The sequence below is a fragment of the Tympanuchus pallidicinctus genome, unplaced genomic scaffold, assembly GCF_026119805.1.
Source record: "Tympanuchus pallidicinctus isolate F22 unplaced genomic scaffold, pur_lepc_1.0 scaffold3, whole genome shotgun sequence".
Taxonomy (NCBI): Eukaryota; Metazoa; Chordata; class Aves; order Galliformes; family Phasianidae; genus Tympanuchus; species Tympanuchus pallidicinctus.
In genome coordinates, this window is record NW_026294747.1 from 54,448,258 (window position 1) to 54,462,596 (window position 14,339).

At 47.4% G+C, this 14,339-nt stretch overlaps 1 protein-coding gene across 6 annotated transcripts in view; it reads left to right on the forward strand.

Moving 5' to 3' along the window:
• Positions 1–4,231: 4,231 nt before the first annotated feature.
• The window catches only part of ARMH4 (armadillo like helical domain containing 4), a 53,438-nt gene continuing 43,330 nt past the window's right edge, over positions 4,232–14,339 (forward strand). For 4 of the 6 annotated variants that reach the window (XM_052694754.1, XM_052694758.1, XM_052694759.1 and 1 more), the window contains exons 1-3: positions 4,232–4,357; positions 10,960–12,371; positions 13,926–14,144. In XM_052694754.1, the coding sequence (XP_052550714.1) occupies positions 10,997–12,371; positions 13,926–14,144 (1,594 nt within the window). In that variant the 5' untranslated portion in view covers positions 4,232–4,357; positions 10,960–10,996. Of the gene's footprint in view, positions 4,358–5,188; positions 5,483–5,655; positions 5,766–10,959; positions 12,372–13,925; positions 14,145–14,339 lie in introns of those variants that run through there. The other 2 variants (XM_052694755.1, XM_052694756.1) reach the window with 2 other exon arrangements.

The following is a 14,339-nucleotide window of genomic DNA, read 5'->3' on the forward strand; positions in this document are numbered from 1 at the left end:
TGAGGCGCTGGCACAAGTTGCCCAGAAAAGCGGTGGGTGCCCCGTCCCTGGAGACACCCAAGGTCAGGGGATGGGCTCTGAGCACCTGACGGAGCTGTAGGTATCCCTGTTCACTGCAGGAGGGTTGGACTAGATGGTCTTTAAGGTTCCCTACCAACTCCAATGATTCTACGACTTTTTTTAGACTTCACTGGTGTTCAAGCCATTGGTAGAAATAATCATTCTGAGTACCTTGCAGACAAGTTATTGTCACAGTCACCACTGTGCCTGTCTGCAAGGAGAGATGCAGGAGGCAGTGCTGGTGCCTTGAGGTGGCAGCCAAGGATTGCCCTCAGTGCAGAAATGCCAACCTATGCTCCTGCAGGCTACAGGCTTACAGCTAAACCCTAGACATATTTCAGTGGCATAGCATAATTTTTTTCTTGGAGAGAAAGTAAACAGTCTTGTGTGTTCCCACATCGGATGGCTTTGTCTGTGTGCTCACTTTAAGCTTCCTTAATCCCTGTATACAGCTAGTTGTGTCATGTAATGTTTTTTCTTTTTCTTTTTCCTTTTTCTCACAAAAGCAATCACATCTTAGGGCCAGCTGGAGGCAGAGCAGGGCTGTGCTCTATCCTTACGTCCCCTAGCTTGTACTAGTGGAGGCTGCTATGACCCAGGTGCAGCACCTTGTGCATGGCTTTGTTGAACCTCAAGAAGTAGGGAGGTTGTTGCTAGAACTTTGCTTAGGGTTAACTCGCTTTGGGGTGCTGTGTCAATTACTTTTTCTATTATCAGCCTAATTTCATAGTGGAGTATGTAGGACGGGGGGAAAATATCCAACTGCTACAGGGAATTGACAGATGGTTCACATTTTAGCTGAGACTCCAATATGCATGGGGATGGCTTCTTCAGCACTTTATCTCTGGGAAAATTGTGATATGCCTTGCACTTTGGTATTAACTGCATCGATTTTGTTAAAGGGTATGAAGAAGAGCAAGGGCTGTATAGACATCCAGTTATGGACGTGAGCACTGGTACTGCTGGGCTGTATTCCCAGAGCAACTGCAACCAATTCCAGCGACCTTGGGCAAGTCAGCAGAAGTGTGGGACTCCTCTGAGAAGTGACGGTGTAAAAATGGTACTTTCCTACTCAGCAGATCTGATTGCTGTACACACTCCAAGTCACATCTGCTGACTACAGTGACAAATGGAAGTTTTTATGGCTTTCCCACTCTCTGAGCACTGCAGAACCAAGAGAGCTGGGAAAACAGAAGCTGTGACTTCTGGTGAGACTAATTGGTATGAATTACATGGGCACTGCCTGGCCTTGTGAAGCTTTCCCGTTGCTGCCACTGGTGAGAAGCAAGGAAGAAGAACAGAATCCAAGGAGGTTCTCTTGATTCTGTTTGGACTGCAGATGGCATTTTTGGGTTTGCAGTTTGAGGCAAAAAGAAATCTGTTCATCAGTGATGATCACATTTCAGAGAATCATCAAATCATTAAGGTTGGAAAAGACCACTAAGATCGTCTAGTCCAACTATCAACCCACCACCACCATTTCTAATTGACTACAAACCTCCCATTCGTTCTTTAAAGTGAGCTACTTGTACACTTGCTTCCCAGCCTGTAACATGGGGATGCTGTTGTCAGTTTCCCATCAGCCCGATGTAGATTCACTGCTGCTCCATTCCAGTGACTGCTGTTTAATGGGAGGAGTAGGTCCCCTTAATGCAGATGCTACCAGCTGACATAAAGGTGAATCATAAAGCAAAACTACAGAGGGAGATGTGCACTGATTTACATGCTGGATGTCCCCAATATTCAATTTGGGAAAGTCATTCGGCAGAGAAATTAGCGTTAACTATTTTAAAATTGCTTTCACCTTCTGTGCCATGCCCTGACATAATTAAGAGGCCTGATATTGTCTCATCACTGATGCCAGGAGCTGCACTGTAAGGTGCAGTATTCTGATGGTGGTGAGGCACTGGCACAGGTTGCTCAGAGAGGTGGTGGGTGCCCTGTCCCTGCAGACACCCAAGGTCAGGGTGGATGGGGCTCTGAGCACCTGATGGAGCTGTGGGTGTCCCTGTTCATTGTGGGGAGTGAGACCAGAGGGCCTTTAGGGGTTCCTTCCAACTCAGATGGTTCAGTGATTCAGTTAATAAACCATATAAATGAACAACAAAACAGTGCTCTCAGGGGATTTCTGAGCTGAATTCTGCCTGCTTCCCTGTGCCTCCTTCTATCTGTTTTCAGTCTGCAGACTTTTTGTTGATAACGCAGAAGCCTGTGATTTTGGCAGGTTATGCGGGGTAGAGAAACTTGCAGTGTATGGGGGATTTGCAATATCAGATGGGGGAAAAATACAGCTATTTTGGTTACAGTGATTATCAGTGAAATGTTTAACCTTGAGGTACACAGCCTGGATTCAGAGTCAGTTACCCAGAGAAATGAAAGGGGAAGCGAAAACCTCTCCAATACATTAAGTGCTCTGCAAGCTTTAGAGCACAGCAGAGCATCAGTTACACGTGCTTTACATGTTAAAAACTTTCCTGAGACCTTTAGAGATTAGAAATAACAATGGAAGGGGCTGAAAACAGCACCTCTCATTTGGAATCGTGGCTTCATAGCAAGGGGTGAACAGTGGCTGCTGAAGCCTCTGCCTGGAGCCTGGTGGGCCCATTGCTGACAGTACTGCATCCTGGGAGGAGCATCGGTGTGGGACCAGGAGCAGCCAGTGGTGAATCAATGGCTGAGCCACAAAAGCTCTGCTGCATTTTAAAATAAGCTCTCATTGATTTTGGTTTGCTGTAAGGTCTCGCTACGCTTATCCAAAGATGGAACCTCTTTGTCCAAGCATTGCCATTGCTGGAGGAGACCCCCAGTCAAAACAGAACAGGGAGTGAGGATGGATCCAAGGGGAGTTTTGGGTTCCTAACTGGGGAGTGAATGGTGTTTAACGTAGCCACAGAAATGCAACCCTTTCTTCTTCCTTTTCTTCCCCTCTATCTCCCTTACAAAAGAGAACGAGTACCCTTTCTTTTTACTTATTTCCACATTATCTATTTTTTCCTATAAAGGTGTTGCAGCACTAGAAATACTGATTCATAAACAGATACCCAGATTGTACAATTCAGAGATGTAAAACCAGAAGGGACTATTCTGATCGCTGCTGATGGTTTGTTCCAGGAAGCCTGACACCTTTGACACAGCACCAACATCCCAACATCCTTATGTTCATATTAGAAAGATTCAGATTTGATAGGTGGACTGCTCAATGGATGAGGAACTGGTTGTGAGATTGTACCCAGAGAGTGGTGGTCAGGGGCTCAGTGTCCAGATGGAGATCAGCGATGTGTGGTACCCCTCAGGAGTCAGTGCTGGGACCAGTGCCCTTTAATACTTTAATCAGCAGTGAGATTGAGTGCACCCTTATCATCCCCATCCCTGCAGACACCCAAGGTCGGGCTGAATGGGTTCTGAGATCCTAACAGAGCTGTGGGTGTCCACATTCATTGCAGGGGATCGGGAACAGATGGCCTTAAAGGCCCCTTCCAACTCAAACGATTCTATTCTAGCTCTGGAGTTCTTTTTGATTTCTTGATAGGACAGCTGTCCTGACTGCTGATACAGGCATTCCTTATGCTTTGTCTCCAACTTACGCAGCGTTTAGCAAGATTGCCCTGAAAGAAATCGCCCTGACCTATGAAAAATCTGTCCTTTAAAAGTGTGAATATTGGATGCAGAATGCCACCAAAATGAATTGGGCAGGCTCCAGCTTGGTTGAAATCCAATAGAATGCACTGTAAGAATAGATAAGTGAAACACCGGGGTGAGTGTAACAAAGAAACCACTGATGTTATTTTCAGTAGCACAACAAAGAGAAAACAAACAAACCAGAACACCACAAAATTCCACAGAGAACATATTCTTCATGAGGAATGTCTCAACTCTTTTATGCAGAGAATCAAGCATTTAGCAGGTGCAAGCAGGTAGGATCTCACTGCACTACCTGCAAAACACAGCCTTGCTTTACTGACCTTTATAAATGGAAGTACAGAGGAATTTGTTGGCTTCATGTGGTGGAACACAATCGTAGCAAAACCTTTTGACTTTCCTCATCCTCTCCTGTATTATTTCTGTATTCCCTCTCTGTAATCCTCCCCCCCTCCTCCAAAGCCAAAAAAGAAGCACCTTAGGACTCTGCTCACCTGCCCCTACTCAATGAGAACCACCTGCACCTGCTGCTGTGCTGCTTTGAAAGAGCCAAAGCACGGCACATAAAGCCCTAGGAGAGCAGCTGGGACCTCATGGTGCCCTAACTCTTGGTTGAAGAAGGAAGGCAGAAGAACTGGTATTTTTTTTCTTGCTGGTGGTAAGTTCTGAGCTTTGGTAATTCTTTGCTATTTGGTAAAGCATGTTTACATGTTCCAGGAGCTGATGGTGTAAATGTTCTTTGTGTTACTCGGTTAGATGTAGGCTTCTCAACTGGGGGGAAAAAAAATTAAGAAGGAAGCAGGAGTAAAAATGCTTCCTTGGCTCTCCTCCAGGCCTAAGAGGTGTTTAAAATAAAACAGCATCAAAACATCAACCGCCCTGAAACAAGCTATGTGTAAGATGCTATTTTAAAAACGTTCTCCTTGTAGAAAGAACATGAGGGGAAGGTGACCTCTAAAGTTGGAGATACTGAAGGAGAATCTGTAATGGTAAACTGCTAATGGTACTGCAGGCCTTGCTTTCAGGTCAGAGATGCTGAAGTTGGAAGGGACCATTCAGGGCCCTCTGGTCCAACCTCCTTGCAATGAACAGGGATCCATAGAGCTCCATCAGGTGCTCGGAGCCCCATCCAGCCTGACCAGGTACTCCTGTACATTTTCTGCAAAGATAGAGAAGCTACAGGAAAGAATGGCACAGACTCTTTAGCAGGGTCTGCCTTAATAGAGCAAAGGGAAATGGTTTCAAGCTCAAGAAGGATAGATCTGAGTTAGATGTAAGGAAAACTTTTTTTACAGGGAGGATGCTGAGGCATTGGCACAGGTTACCTAGAGATGTGGTCGATGCCTCTTTCCTGGTGATTTTTAAGGCAAGTGTGGATCAGGGCCTGGGCAACCTCACAGAGCTACGGTGCCCCTGTTCATAACAGGGGAGAAGGACTAAGTGACTTTTAAAGGTCCCTTCCAATTCTAAGGATTCTATGATTCTGTGGGGTGCCCTTGTGATTAGATTCTGGTCCTGGCTTTGGACTAAGAGCTGAAGGCCAGCCCAGAGCACAGCTTGTGTGTTGCCTGAAGAGGTGATCTGGAAGCTGAAACTTCCTTCAGATGAGGAGAAAACTACTAATGTATGTGGTCTCAAGTCTGTCCTGAGTGATGTGAGCAGTGTGAAGAACCATCCGCCTCACGGTGGAGCACACCAGTGCCCTCTGCTTAGCAGCAGCACATGCAATCCTTATAACCATCAACTGCTTGCTTTTCCTATGCAGTTACCGGACCCTTTGGAGGTGAGCTAAAACCCACTGGGGACAACAGCTGGCTGCCACCACACCGAGCCCGTCCGCTTGGTGCAACTCCCTGGGGCAGCGTGGCACCGGGGCCCCTCAGCCCCCCGCACCTCCGGCTGACAGCTGCGGTCCCGGGGAGGGGCTCGGGGTGCCCAGAGCTGCTCGGGGGCAGGCGGGGCTGAGCGGTCCGCCCAAGCGGGGCGGTGTCTCCCGCTCTGCCGCCCCGCCTCGGCCGCGCGGCCCCGGGATGCTGCGGAGCGGAGCTGCGGGCGGAGTGAGGCAGGTGAGCCCAGAGGGGGAGCGGCTCGGGGAGCCGGCTGTGTGCTTGTGTACGTGGGGATGATGCGAGGGCGGCTGGGCAACATCCTTCTCTTCCTAAGGAGGATATTTATTTATTCCCCCCTTCTCCCGGTGTTCGCTCGTTTCTAATTGATTATTATGGTTTTCCACTCGCCTTCAGGCTCTTTGTTCTCAGAGAGCGGAGCGCTGGGGCTGGGCCCTGCGAATGGGGATGGGGAGTTGGGGGGGAGGCTCGGGGCCGCCGGCTCCATTTCATTCGCAGCCTCCGCGGTGTGGTCCCGGCGCCTTTGGGGCCGGCGGCTGCTGGGAGGGTCCTTCGATCCCGGCACGGCTCTCTGTCGGTGCGGCATGGCGATGGGCAGCGGCGGTGTTGGGCTTTGTGCTAACATCCAGCTAACCTGAAAATGCAAGTAGGGACAACAATGGGGTGAGTCTGTGTGCGGCCAGCGGTGCAGTCGGATCTTAAGCCACTGCTAATCCCATTCCTTCATCAAAAAGCAGAGTGAGCGCTACATAAAAATGGCCCGACAAGGTTGAGTTAATCTGCTTCGTGGTCTCCCAGGTGATCTGTTGTGTCTTGCTGTCTGTTGTGTTGGACACTGACATTTCTGACTGTTGGAACCCAAATGCTACAACTCCATTCTCAGTGAACCTGGAGGATGGCATTGCCATGCTTATGGTGTTTGCAAACTGTTAGGCTCTTTGGCCCTGTTCTTAACACCCTTTCTTCCCATCCTTTTAATTGCTCAGAAATCTATCAGACCTCTGACTCGTGGAGTGCTGAGACCTGACATGGGTCAGGAGCCACAGAGGGTTGCGTGCAGCTTCTAATTGCAAAGCTGAGCAGGGATTTACATAGGTGGTCAGTGCCTTTCTGAACAAAGCGAGCGTTTCTTCACAGCTGGGGGAATAATGCCTAAAACATGCTGCCTTCCAGCAGTAGCACTCTGAGAAGAGACACAAATGCTCCAAGTGGAGGTAATGCATTATGCATCAAGGTGCCTCACAAGGCCAGCTTCCTACCAGGCCTAAAAGAATAATAATCTAATCTCTTTGCTTATAATGATTTGTCCTCAAAGCTAGGGGAAGGTGTGTTTCTCTGGGTGATATGCAGCTGTGCTTGCAGAGTTCAGCTCATCCATCTCTGGCTATGCCAGCGTGGGGCTGTGTCATTGGGAAATCATCAGGAGCCGTTGGAGGTGGTTGAGATGCTGTAAGAGCACTGGCTCCTCAGTTGGCTTGATGTAACTGTGTGAGGACAATAGAAGATTAAATGAAGGCAGTCTTCCCTGTTGTACAAAAGTAGGAGTTGGAGCTCTGCAGTGTTGTGTGTTATCTGCTGGCTTTTGTATTCAGCACAAGTAATAATGCTTGGATAGCATGTGTTAGCACTCCAGTAACACAGCACTTGATTTCTGGCTGACTTGCACATTTTGGCTAAATCTTCACATTAAATCTTCACACTGTGGAGATTTTTTTTTTGTCCTTTTTCCATACCAAGTGGTAGATGAATTGCAGGGCTGAACATCTAGAACTGTTCAGCTAGTCAAAGCTACCATTATCAAACTTGTACTGGAGGTGCAAAAAGCTGTGTTCTGCAAGGGCAAGGCAGTGACTTGTCTGAAGCTGACCTGTTAATCTCTTGTGTACTCTGCTATACAATGCATGCAGCCACTTCAGCTTCAGTGCACAAGTGTCTTCTCTATGTGGAAGAGGAATTGTTAGGGCAGGGTTATTAATTCAAAACCTGATCATTTCCTTATTTCAACAATTTGGCAAGTTCTTGTTGTATTTCTCCAGCAGTAAGAAATAGAAGCAAATGGTGCTCATGCAGGTTTTCATCAAGTAAACTGGGTAAGACCCTGAGAAGCTATTCCAGGGGATGGCTGTGTGCAGCTGGGGTAGAAAAGGGTTTCATGTATTGCAATGTGGATCCGTAGATTGCAGTTCAATTGAAAGAGAGGGATTTGATCTGCTCAGTGCTTGTCCCTTCAAACCTGCTGTGTTGGAGTGATGGTGCCTGAGCTGACAATACAAACAGGTCTCAAAACTCCATGGAAGGAGTTAATGACTTAATAGAACCTGTGAAGAATAATTGTATGGAGAAAGGAGGTAGCCTGGTTCAAAGAGACAGCTGAGTCTGAGACTGAGTCACCACGTGAAGTGTTTACATTCGCCCCCAGTTTGGTGTCTTGCCATAGTAGTAGGTGGTTCTCAGTCTGATGGGCAGCTCTCAGAAATGCCCTGTTCTGGCACCTCTTGTAGCCTTGCAGCTCTTTGTGCTTCTTTCAGGCTCACTAGGTGTTAAAGGCCACTTTTCTCTGTACTAAAGATAAAGCTTTTTGCTTGCTTGCAGTTGTGCTGCTTTAGCAGATGAGGAGCTGCATCTCCTGGGACTTCTTATTATGTGCAGGGGAAGTGGCTGGTGTTGTCTCCTGCCTCCTTCCTATTGGAAGCAAGGATTACTGTTTCGCAGACTGCTGCTCTGTAGCTGTCCTCCAGGGCTTTAGCTTGGAGGATTCTGAGTGAAAGCTGGGTACAGAGTGGAATACTGGGTTATTCCCCCAGCTGCGAGCTGGAAAGGAAAAGCCTTAATCCTACCACAGAGGAGCTGCTTGGTCGGAGCAGCTTGCTTTATCACTGGGTTAAGGCTGTAGAGCAAACTGACTATATAAGTAGCCAGGCAGGAGGAGAGATGTATAGCCCACTGCAGCCTGAGAGCCAGGCTGCTGCAGCCAGCTGCTAAGCCCTAGATCAATTCTGTGTTAAGTGGAAGTGCTACGGCAAGGTGTTAAACTCTGCTTAAGTAGCTAGCCAGGTCACTGCTGTTCATACACGATGTAATCCAGCTTCTTTCTAAAGTAGATCTTAAGCTCTGACTAATCTCTGAAGATGAACTTGTGCCATTATCCTGCAGCGCGCTCTGTGCCACTGTCTCTAGATCTTATTGAATGTAGAGGTCTAGGTTAGCTTAGATCTGGTGGTTGTAGATGTCCTTAACACAGAACTTTCTGCTGCTATCTCTGCCCTTTACCCAGGTAGAGCTGTGGCTGACAGTGCTTCCCAGCCTGGAGGAACAGTGTGAGGCTGCCCAAAGTTCCCTGGGAACTGCAGTGATAGGCTTACACAGAGTATTACCCGTGTTAGCTCCTAGCCAGAAGGAGGAAAGGCTCTTAAATAGAATGTTAAAAAGAAGCATTAACAGGTCTTTAAGATCCAGCCTGCTATGGAGCAGCTTTCCCTTTTTGCTTTATTCCCAGCCCTATTGAGGATGGAATAAGCTTGTCCAGGAAGAGATCCTTTTCAATGTTCCTCTTAACATCCTCTGAGTGTCTTAGGCTATTGGAGAACCTAGAGCTGGAAACCTGAAGATGTGTATGTACACATTTATAGTGTGTTTGACTGCAGGATGAATACTATGCTCATCTTTCATGTACATCTGATGTTGTTCAGGCTTAACTATTGCTAAAATGTCTTGAGTACCCTAAAGACTACCCATTTCTTCCAGGAAAACTGTATTTTAATCTAATTTGCACCTTCACTTCATTTAAAGTATGAAAAACAAATCTCGATGCTTTGTAGCCTGATCTTAGCTGACCATTGCTGAAGGGGTGTGATGTGAATGTGTTTACATTCATACAGCAAACCAGATGCATGCTATTGGGCACTATGACTTGTACAGCATAGTCCTGGTGATTTTTTTTTTTTTTCACTACAAAAGCATGTAAAGCATTAACCTGGAAGAGAGTTGCTGAATGATGTCAGTTCTCTATTACTGCTTTCTGTAGTGAAGGATGAGGTAGAGGAGATAGATGTGTGGATGCTGGTCTTCTGGAGGTAAGAAGTGCTGGGAGGTGTCTGTGCTGTTGCTGGTGGACACCTTCTTGGTGGCTTCTGTCTAGAGCCTGAGCACCTGGTATATGTATGTGTGTGGCCTGTGCCTCCCACAGCTCTAGCTGTGGATGAACAAGGCTGTAGGGAGTGTTGGAAAAGTCACTTGGTGTCAAATGCTGTGGGCTCCAGGCTCCAGCAACCTGGTTTGTGGCTGAATGCTGCGATAGGCTACAGCTAAGCTTATGGATCCTGAGATACTTAGCCCTCCTGAGGGCCTTCAGCTAGAGAAATCTGTGCTGTGTGGAGTAAGAGGCCCATTTTCTGATCAGAATACACAAATAGCTGTGTGACCTACTATGATATGCTTTCTAGTTGTCTCTAGCTGATTGGACATACACAATAACTTCTTCCAAAAGAAGAGACAAATGTGTTTGAGCAGCAGGGCACAGAGGGCCTTTGTGTTGGATGCATTAGCACAAATGGGGTATTCCTGAAATCCCTCCCCCTGTGGCAGAGGTTACCTCTCACGCAGCATCGTATGGCCGTGTGATGGAGTGTGGGGGAGTGATACACCCTTGTAACAACAACTGCACTGTGTGTACAAATGGGACTATTTACGTGCTTGCTGTTTGGATGCACAAACAAGAAGCATAGTGAGGTGGGGAAGCATGACTCACCCTGGTGTCCTTGAACAAAGGTGACCTTTGTTTATTTCCATGAAGATCAAGGGGTGGTTTTGACAGTCCCAGCCTTTCCTTCTTCGTATCCGCTGTCCCTCTTCCACTTACAGGTAGAAGTGGTTCTCATGGAACTGAGCAAGCACTGGCCAAATAAAGGGAAGCTCTATGGTTGCTTGTACTTGATAGGTCAGCCTTGCAGTGCTAGCACCTTTTTTAGTTTCTGCAACTGTGCACACAGCTGATTGGAAGCCTTAGGCCTACATGTGTGACAAGCATCATGCCTCCTTTCTGTACTTGGAGGACAAACAGGTTTATCACCAACTTTTACTTGGAAGTTTAATGCCTGTTGGGTTGACAGCTAGGGTGCTCCATGGGGGCTAGTGCTTGGCAAGGTCTGCATTGATCTCTGTATTGAGATTTGATTTTTTAAATTTATTTATTTATTTATTTATTTGGTAAGGCATAAGGCTTTGGGTTGGTTAGAACAGTAAAATGAGGCACGGGGATCTGTTGGTTGGAATGTGTAGGAGGGATCAGTGCAAAACTGATGAGTTCCAAATGTGGAACTCCATGTCATCTAGTTATTTATGGCACTGGGTCAATATGAGAGTTCAATATGTGTTTATGGGTACGTAATCTGGATTCTTTTTTTCCCCTCTCTAGGTCTTACTTTTTGGACTTGTCAGCCTTGTGGACTTCTATGCATGCCTCTTCAGCTATGAGTAGATCAATAGGACTTAATATCTGCGTGGTAACCTGCTGCATCCTGCTCTTATCCTCTGGCCTGCCATGCCTTGCGTATCCACTGCTGGAGGAGAGGGATGTAATGAAAGCCCAGTACAGCTCGTGGGCAGGGAATGGGGTAGAAGATGAAAGGACGAGCATGCCAAACTTAATGAACAAGCTGAGACCTTCTGAGCAAACCCTTTCTGAGGAGCCATCTGGAGCATCAGCAAAGCCATCTGGGATGCCCCTAAGTGAAGCTTTCACTTCTGAAAGAGAAATGTGGCCTGTAAGCCCAAGACATACCATTGTAGGCAGCCAGGGTCTGGATGTCAGCACCACCATACCTAGGGTACTGGCTGCTGTAGAAGAGGAGCTCAGTCCCACCAAGTCAGAACTGAATGAAAATGGAGAGTTCAAGGCCATGCTGACTACAGCTGTGACCACTCTGAGCCCTCCTGTTCGGGAGGAACCCATCAGCGTGACCACCACAGAGGACTGTGAGGTGGGGCAGAGCTCTGCCAGCCTCCTGGCAAACCCTCCTTCTGTCACAGCTGCTGCAGAGGAGGAGATAGCAGTGAGCAGCTTGTACCCCTCAGCTGAACCCCAGCCCCACAGCGAGAAGGTGCCCACATCACAGCCCAGCACTCCCAGCCTGGAAAGGGCAAGTGACTACCTCATCATCCCAATGGCACAGGCCCCGAGCGAGAGTTTTGAGGTGGGAATGCCAGAAGCCAACACAGGCAATTCTCTGAGGGTACTGGCTTCACAAGGAGCCACTGCTACTAACCATCCCCTTGTGACCACTGAGACCTACCTTCATCTGGGGGCAGAAACAGCTGTGGAGCAAGAAGAGCAGCCCACTGCAGCAAGCACTGCCCCCAGCCTCCCTACTGATTCCATGCCCCCAGACTGGGATGACACCAAGCTAGGGAGTACAAGTCAAAAGGAAAGCATGCAGCATGAGGAGGTGGGAGAGGACCAAGTGGCAACAGAAACATCCCAGATCCCACTAGGAGTTATGGAAGAAGAGGAGGAGGAGGAGGAAGATGTGACAAGAGTGCTGCCATCCCCAGCATCTGCTCCACCAACTCCAGGGCTTATAAAGGAGATCAACTGCACAGCCCCTGCAGCAGTGCATGAAGAAGATGTATTGGTTGCTTCCACAGCCAGCAGTGATGTTTCCCTCACAGGGGACTTGCCAGATGTAGACACAGGTGGTCTGAACTCTCTGGAAAACATAAACATGGTCACAGCAGAAGAGAAGAGCATCCTTCCTTCACAACCTGAGGCTCCTGTGATAACAGACATAATACCTGATCTCTCTTCTACTCTGGAGAGCTCACAGGAAGGTAAAACCTGTCTGTTCACAGACACTTGTTTCTAAGTATTAATTTAGGAGGGATGCTCCTTAGAGCCTGTACTTCTTTTTTTAGAGTTTAGGTGGAAAAAGGTGTGATCTACCTCCCCTAGGAAGGAAGGGTTGTGGACCTTTGTGTGGGGGTAGTGGCTTAAATGGGTAACTTGCATGCATCAGGTACTCCTCATGTTGAATGTTTCTACACACGGTGACCCTTTGCCCAAGCTAACGTAGTCCTTTGGGTGGTGTCCTACCCTGAGTGATGTGAAGTAACTGCCCTAAGCTGTGCCTTCTCCTTGAGCTGAGAGGATGAGTTTAGTAGTGAACAAGAGCTGAGTCTGGAGAGGCTGTGGCAGCTGGGAATGAAGGAAGCAAGTGAAACTGAAGGTCTCAGTAGAAAATTAGAGTCTCATTAGCAGCAACTTAAGGCTTGCTAAGGAGAGCATGTTAATGACTTAGCAAAGCTTTCATGTGCAGTGTACCCCTAAAGCAGGCCCTTCTGTTTTGATGCTCCCATAGCAGTTGAGAAGGGTTGCCATAGCTTGGTTGTAGACATCTCACCTTGATCAGATGTAATTCTGCTTTGAGTAGTCTTCTAGTATGCCTTTCCCTTGACTGGAGAAGATGAAACAAGCTGTACCAGTAGAGTGTGAATTAAATCTTCTTGGCCTATGCAAGGATGGTCAGAGCAGATTTAAAATCAAATCTGTGGTGAGATGTGTGTTTCTTTGTTACAGAAGCTCCTGATGTTGTCTCCTTACCTTTCAGTCAAAGCTCTGATTCTGCTGTATTTGCAGCCATAGCTACATAGATGACACCTTCAGTTCTCTGACAATGTTTCTAGGTGGTTTTTAGGGTCAAATGTTGGGGGCTTCTCTGGGGCAATAGCATGCCTAGGCTGGTTAGGAATGTGAGCTGTGGCTAAGGACTTTTTAATGTCTATTGGGCATCTTTAATTTTGTCCCTTGGGCTACAGAGACAAAGGGACAACTTCCTCTGTGCTACATCCAGAAGATGTTTCCTGCTGTAAGAGATGCACAGTTAATTGCATGCTGGTGCTGAAACAAGACTGATTAATTTCTAGATTAATTTATAGCCACTTGACTTCTCAGCAGGTTCCCTTCTGCTATTCCCAGGTGTTGGGAAAACATCAGCTATAAATAATACTTATGCAGTAGAAAATAAACTCTGCACAACTTGAGTCTCTTAGCTCTGAGAGTTAGTCACCAAAAATGCCATGCAGATAGCATTGCTTGATTCTTATTTTTTTTTTTCCTGGTTCCATACCATGGACTTGCAGTGCTGTGGTAGATCTACTTGTCTATAAAGGGGTGGCTGGCCAATCAAGGATTGTTTTGTATTGTGTGGTTTTTTTTTTACTTTTGTGTTATACATGGAGCATCATATGTTTCTAAGCTGCTAACTGGCTAGATCTGCTGTTTACACTGTGACTCTAGAAGTAATATGTGATGCCAGTCCTTCAAATGTCTGTTCTGTTACTGTCAGTTGTCCTGTGAGTTGGTGGTGATGCTGCTTCTCACTGCAGGCCTTACTCAGGAGGTGACAACTATTGCCCAGGAGGCAGCAGCAGCTGCTGCTGCTCTGACAGCTGTGACACTGCTGCCTGCTCCTGCCCAGGGAACAGGAGCTGCAAGCCTTCCCCAGGAAACCAGTGGGGAGGACACCCAGATGCTGAGTGCCCCTGTTGCCACCCAGATGCTGACAGCTGCAGGCACCTCCACAGTGAGAAGTCCAGGTGTGGAAGGTAGGTTCAAACTTTGCAAGTTCTTTCCCACAAAGACACAGTGGTGCATAGCACCAATTTTGGTGCTTGTACATTGAAGTCTTCATACAGCATCCAGAGTCAGACTTCCTTTTTTCCTTGCCTTCTGGCCCTGTGCTGCTGCTGCTTTATGCCCATGCAGATCAGTCATGTTAAAATGTGCCAGCAGGTCATAAT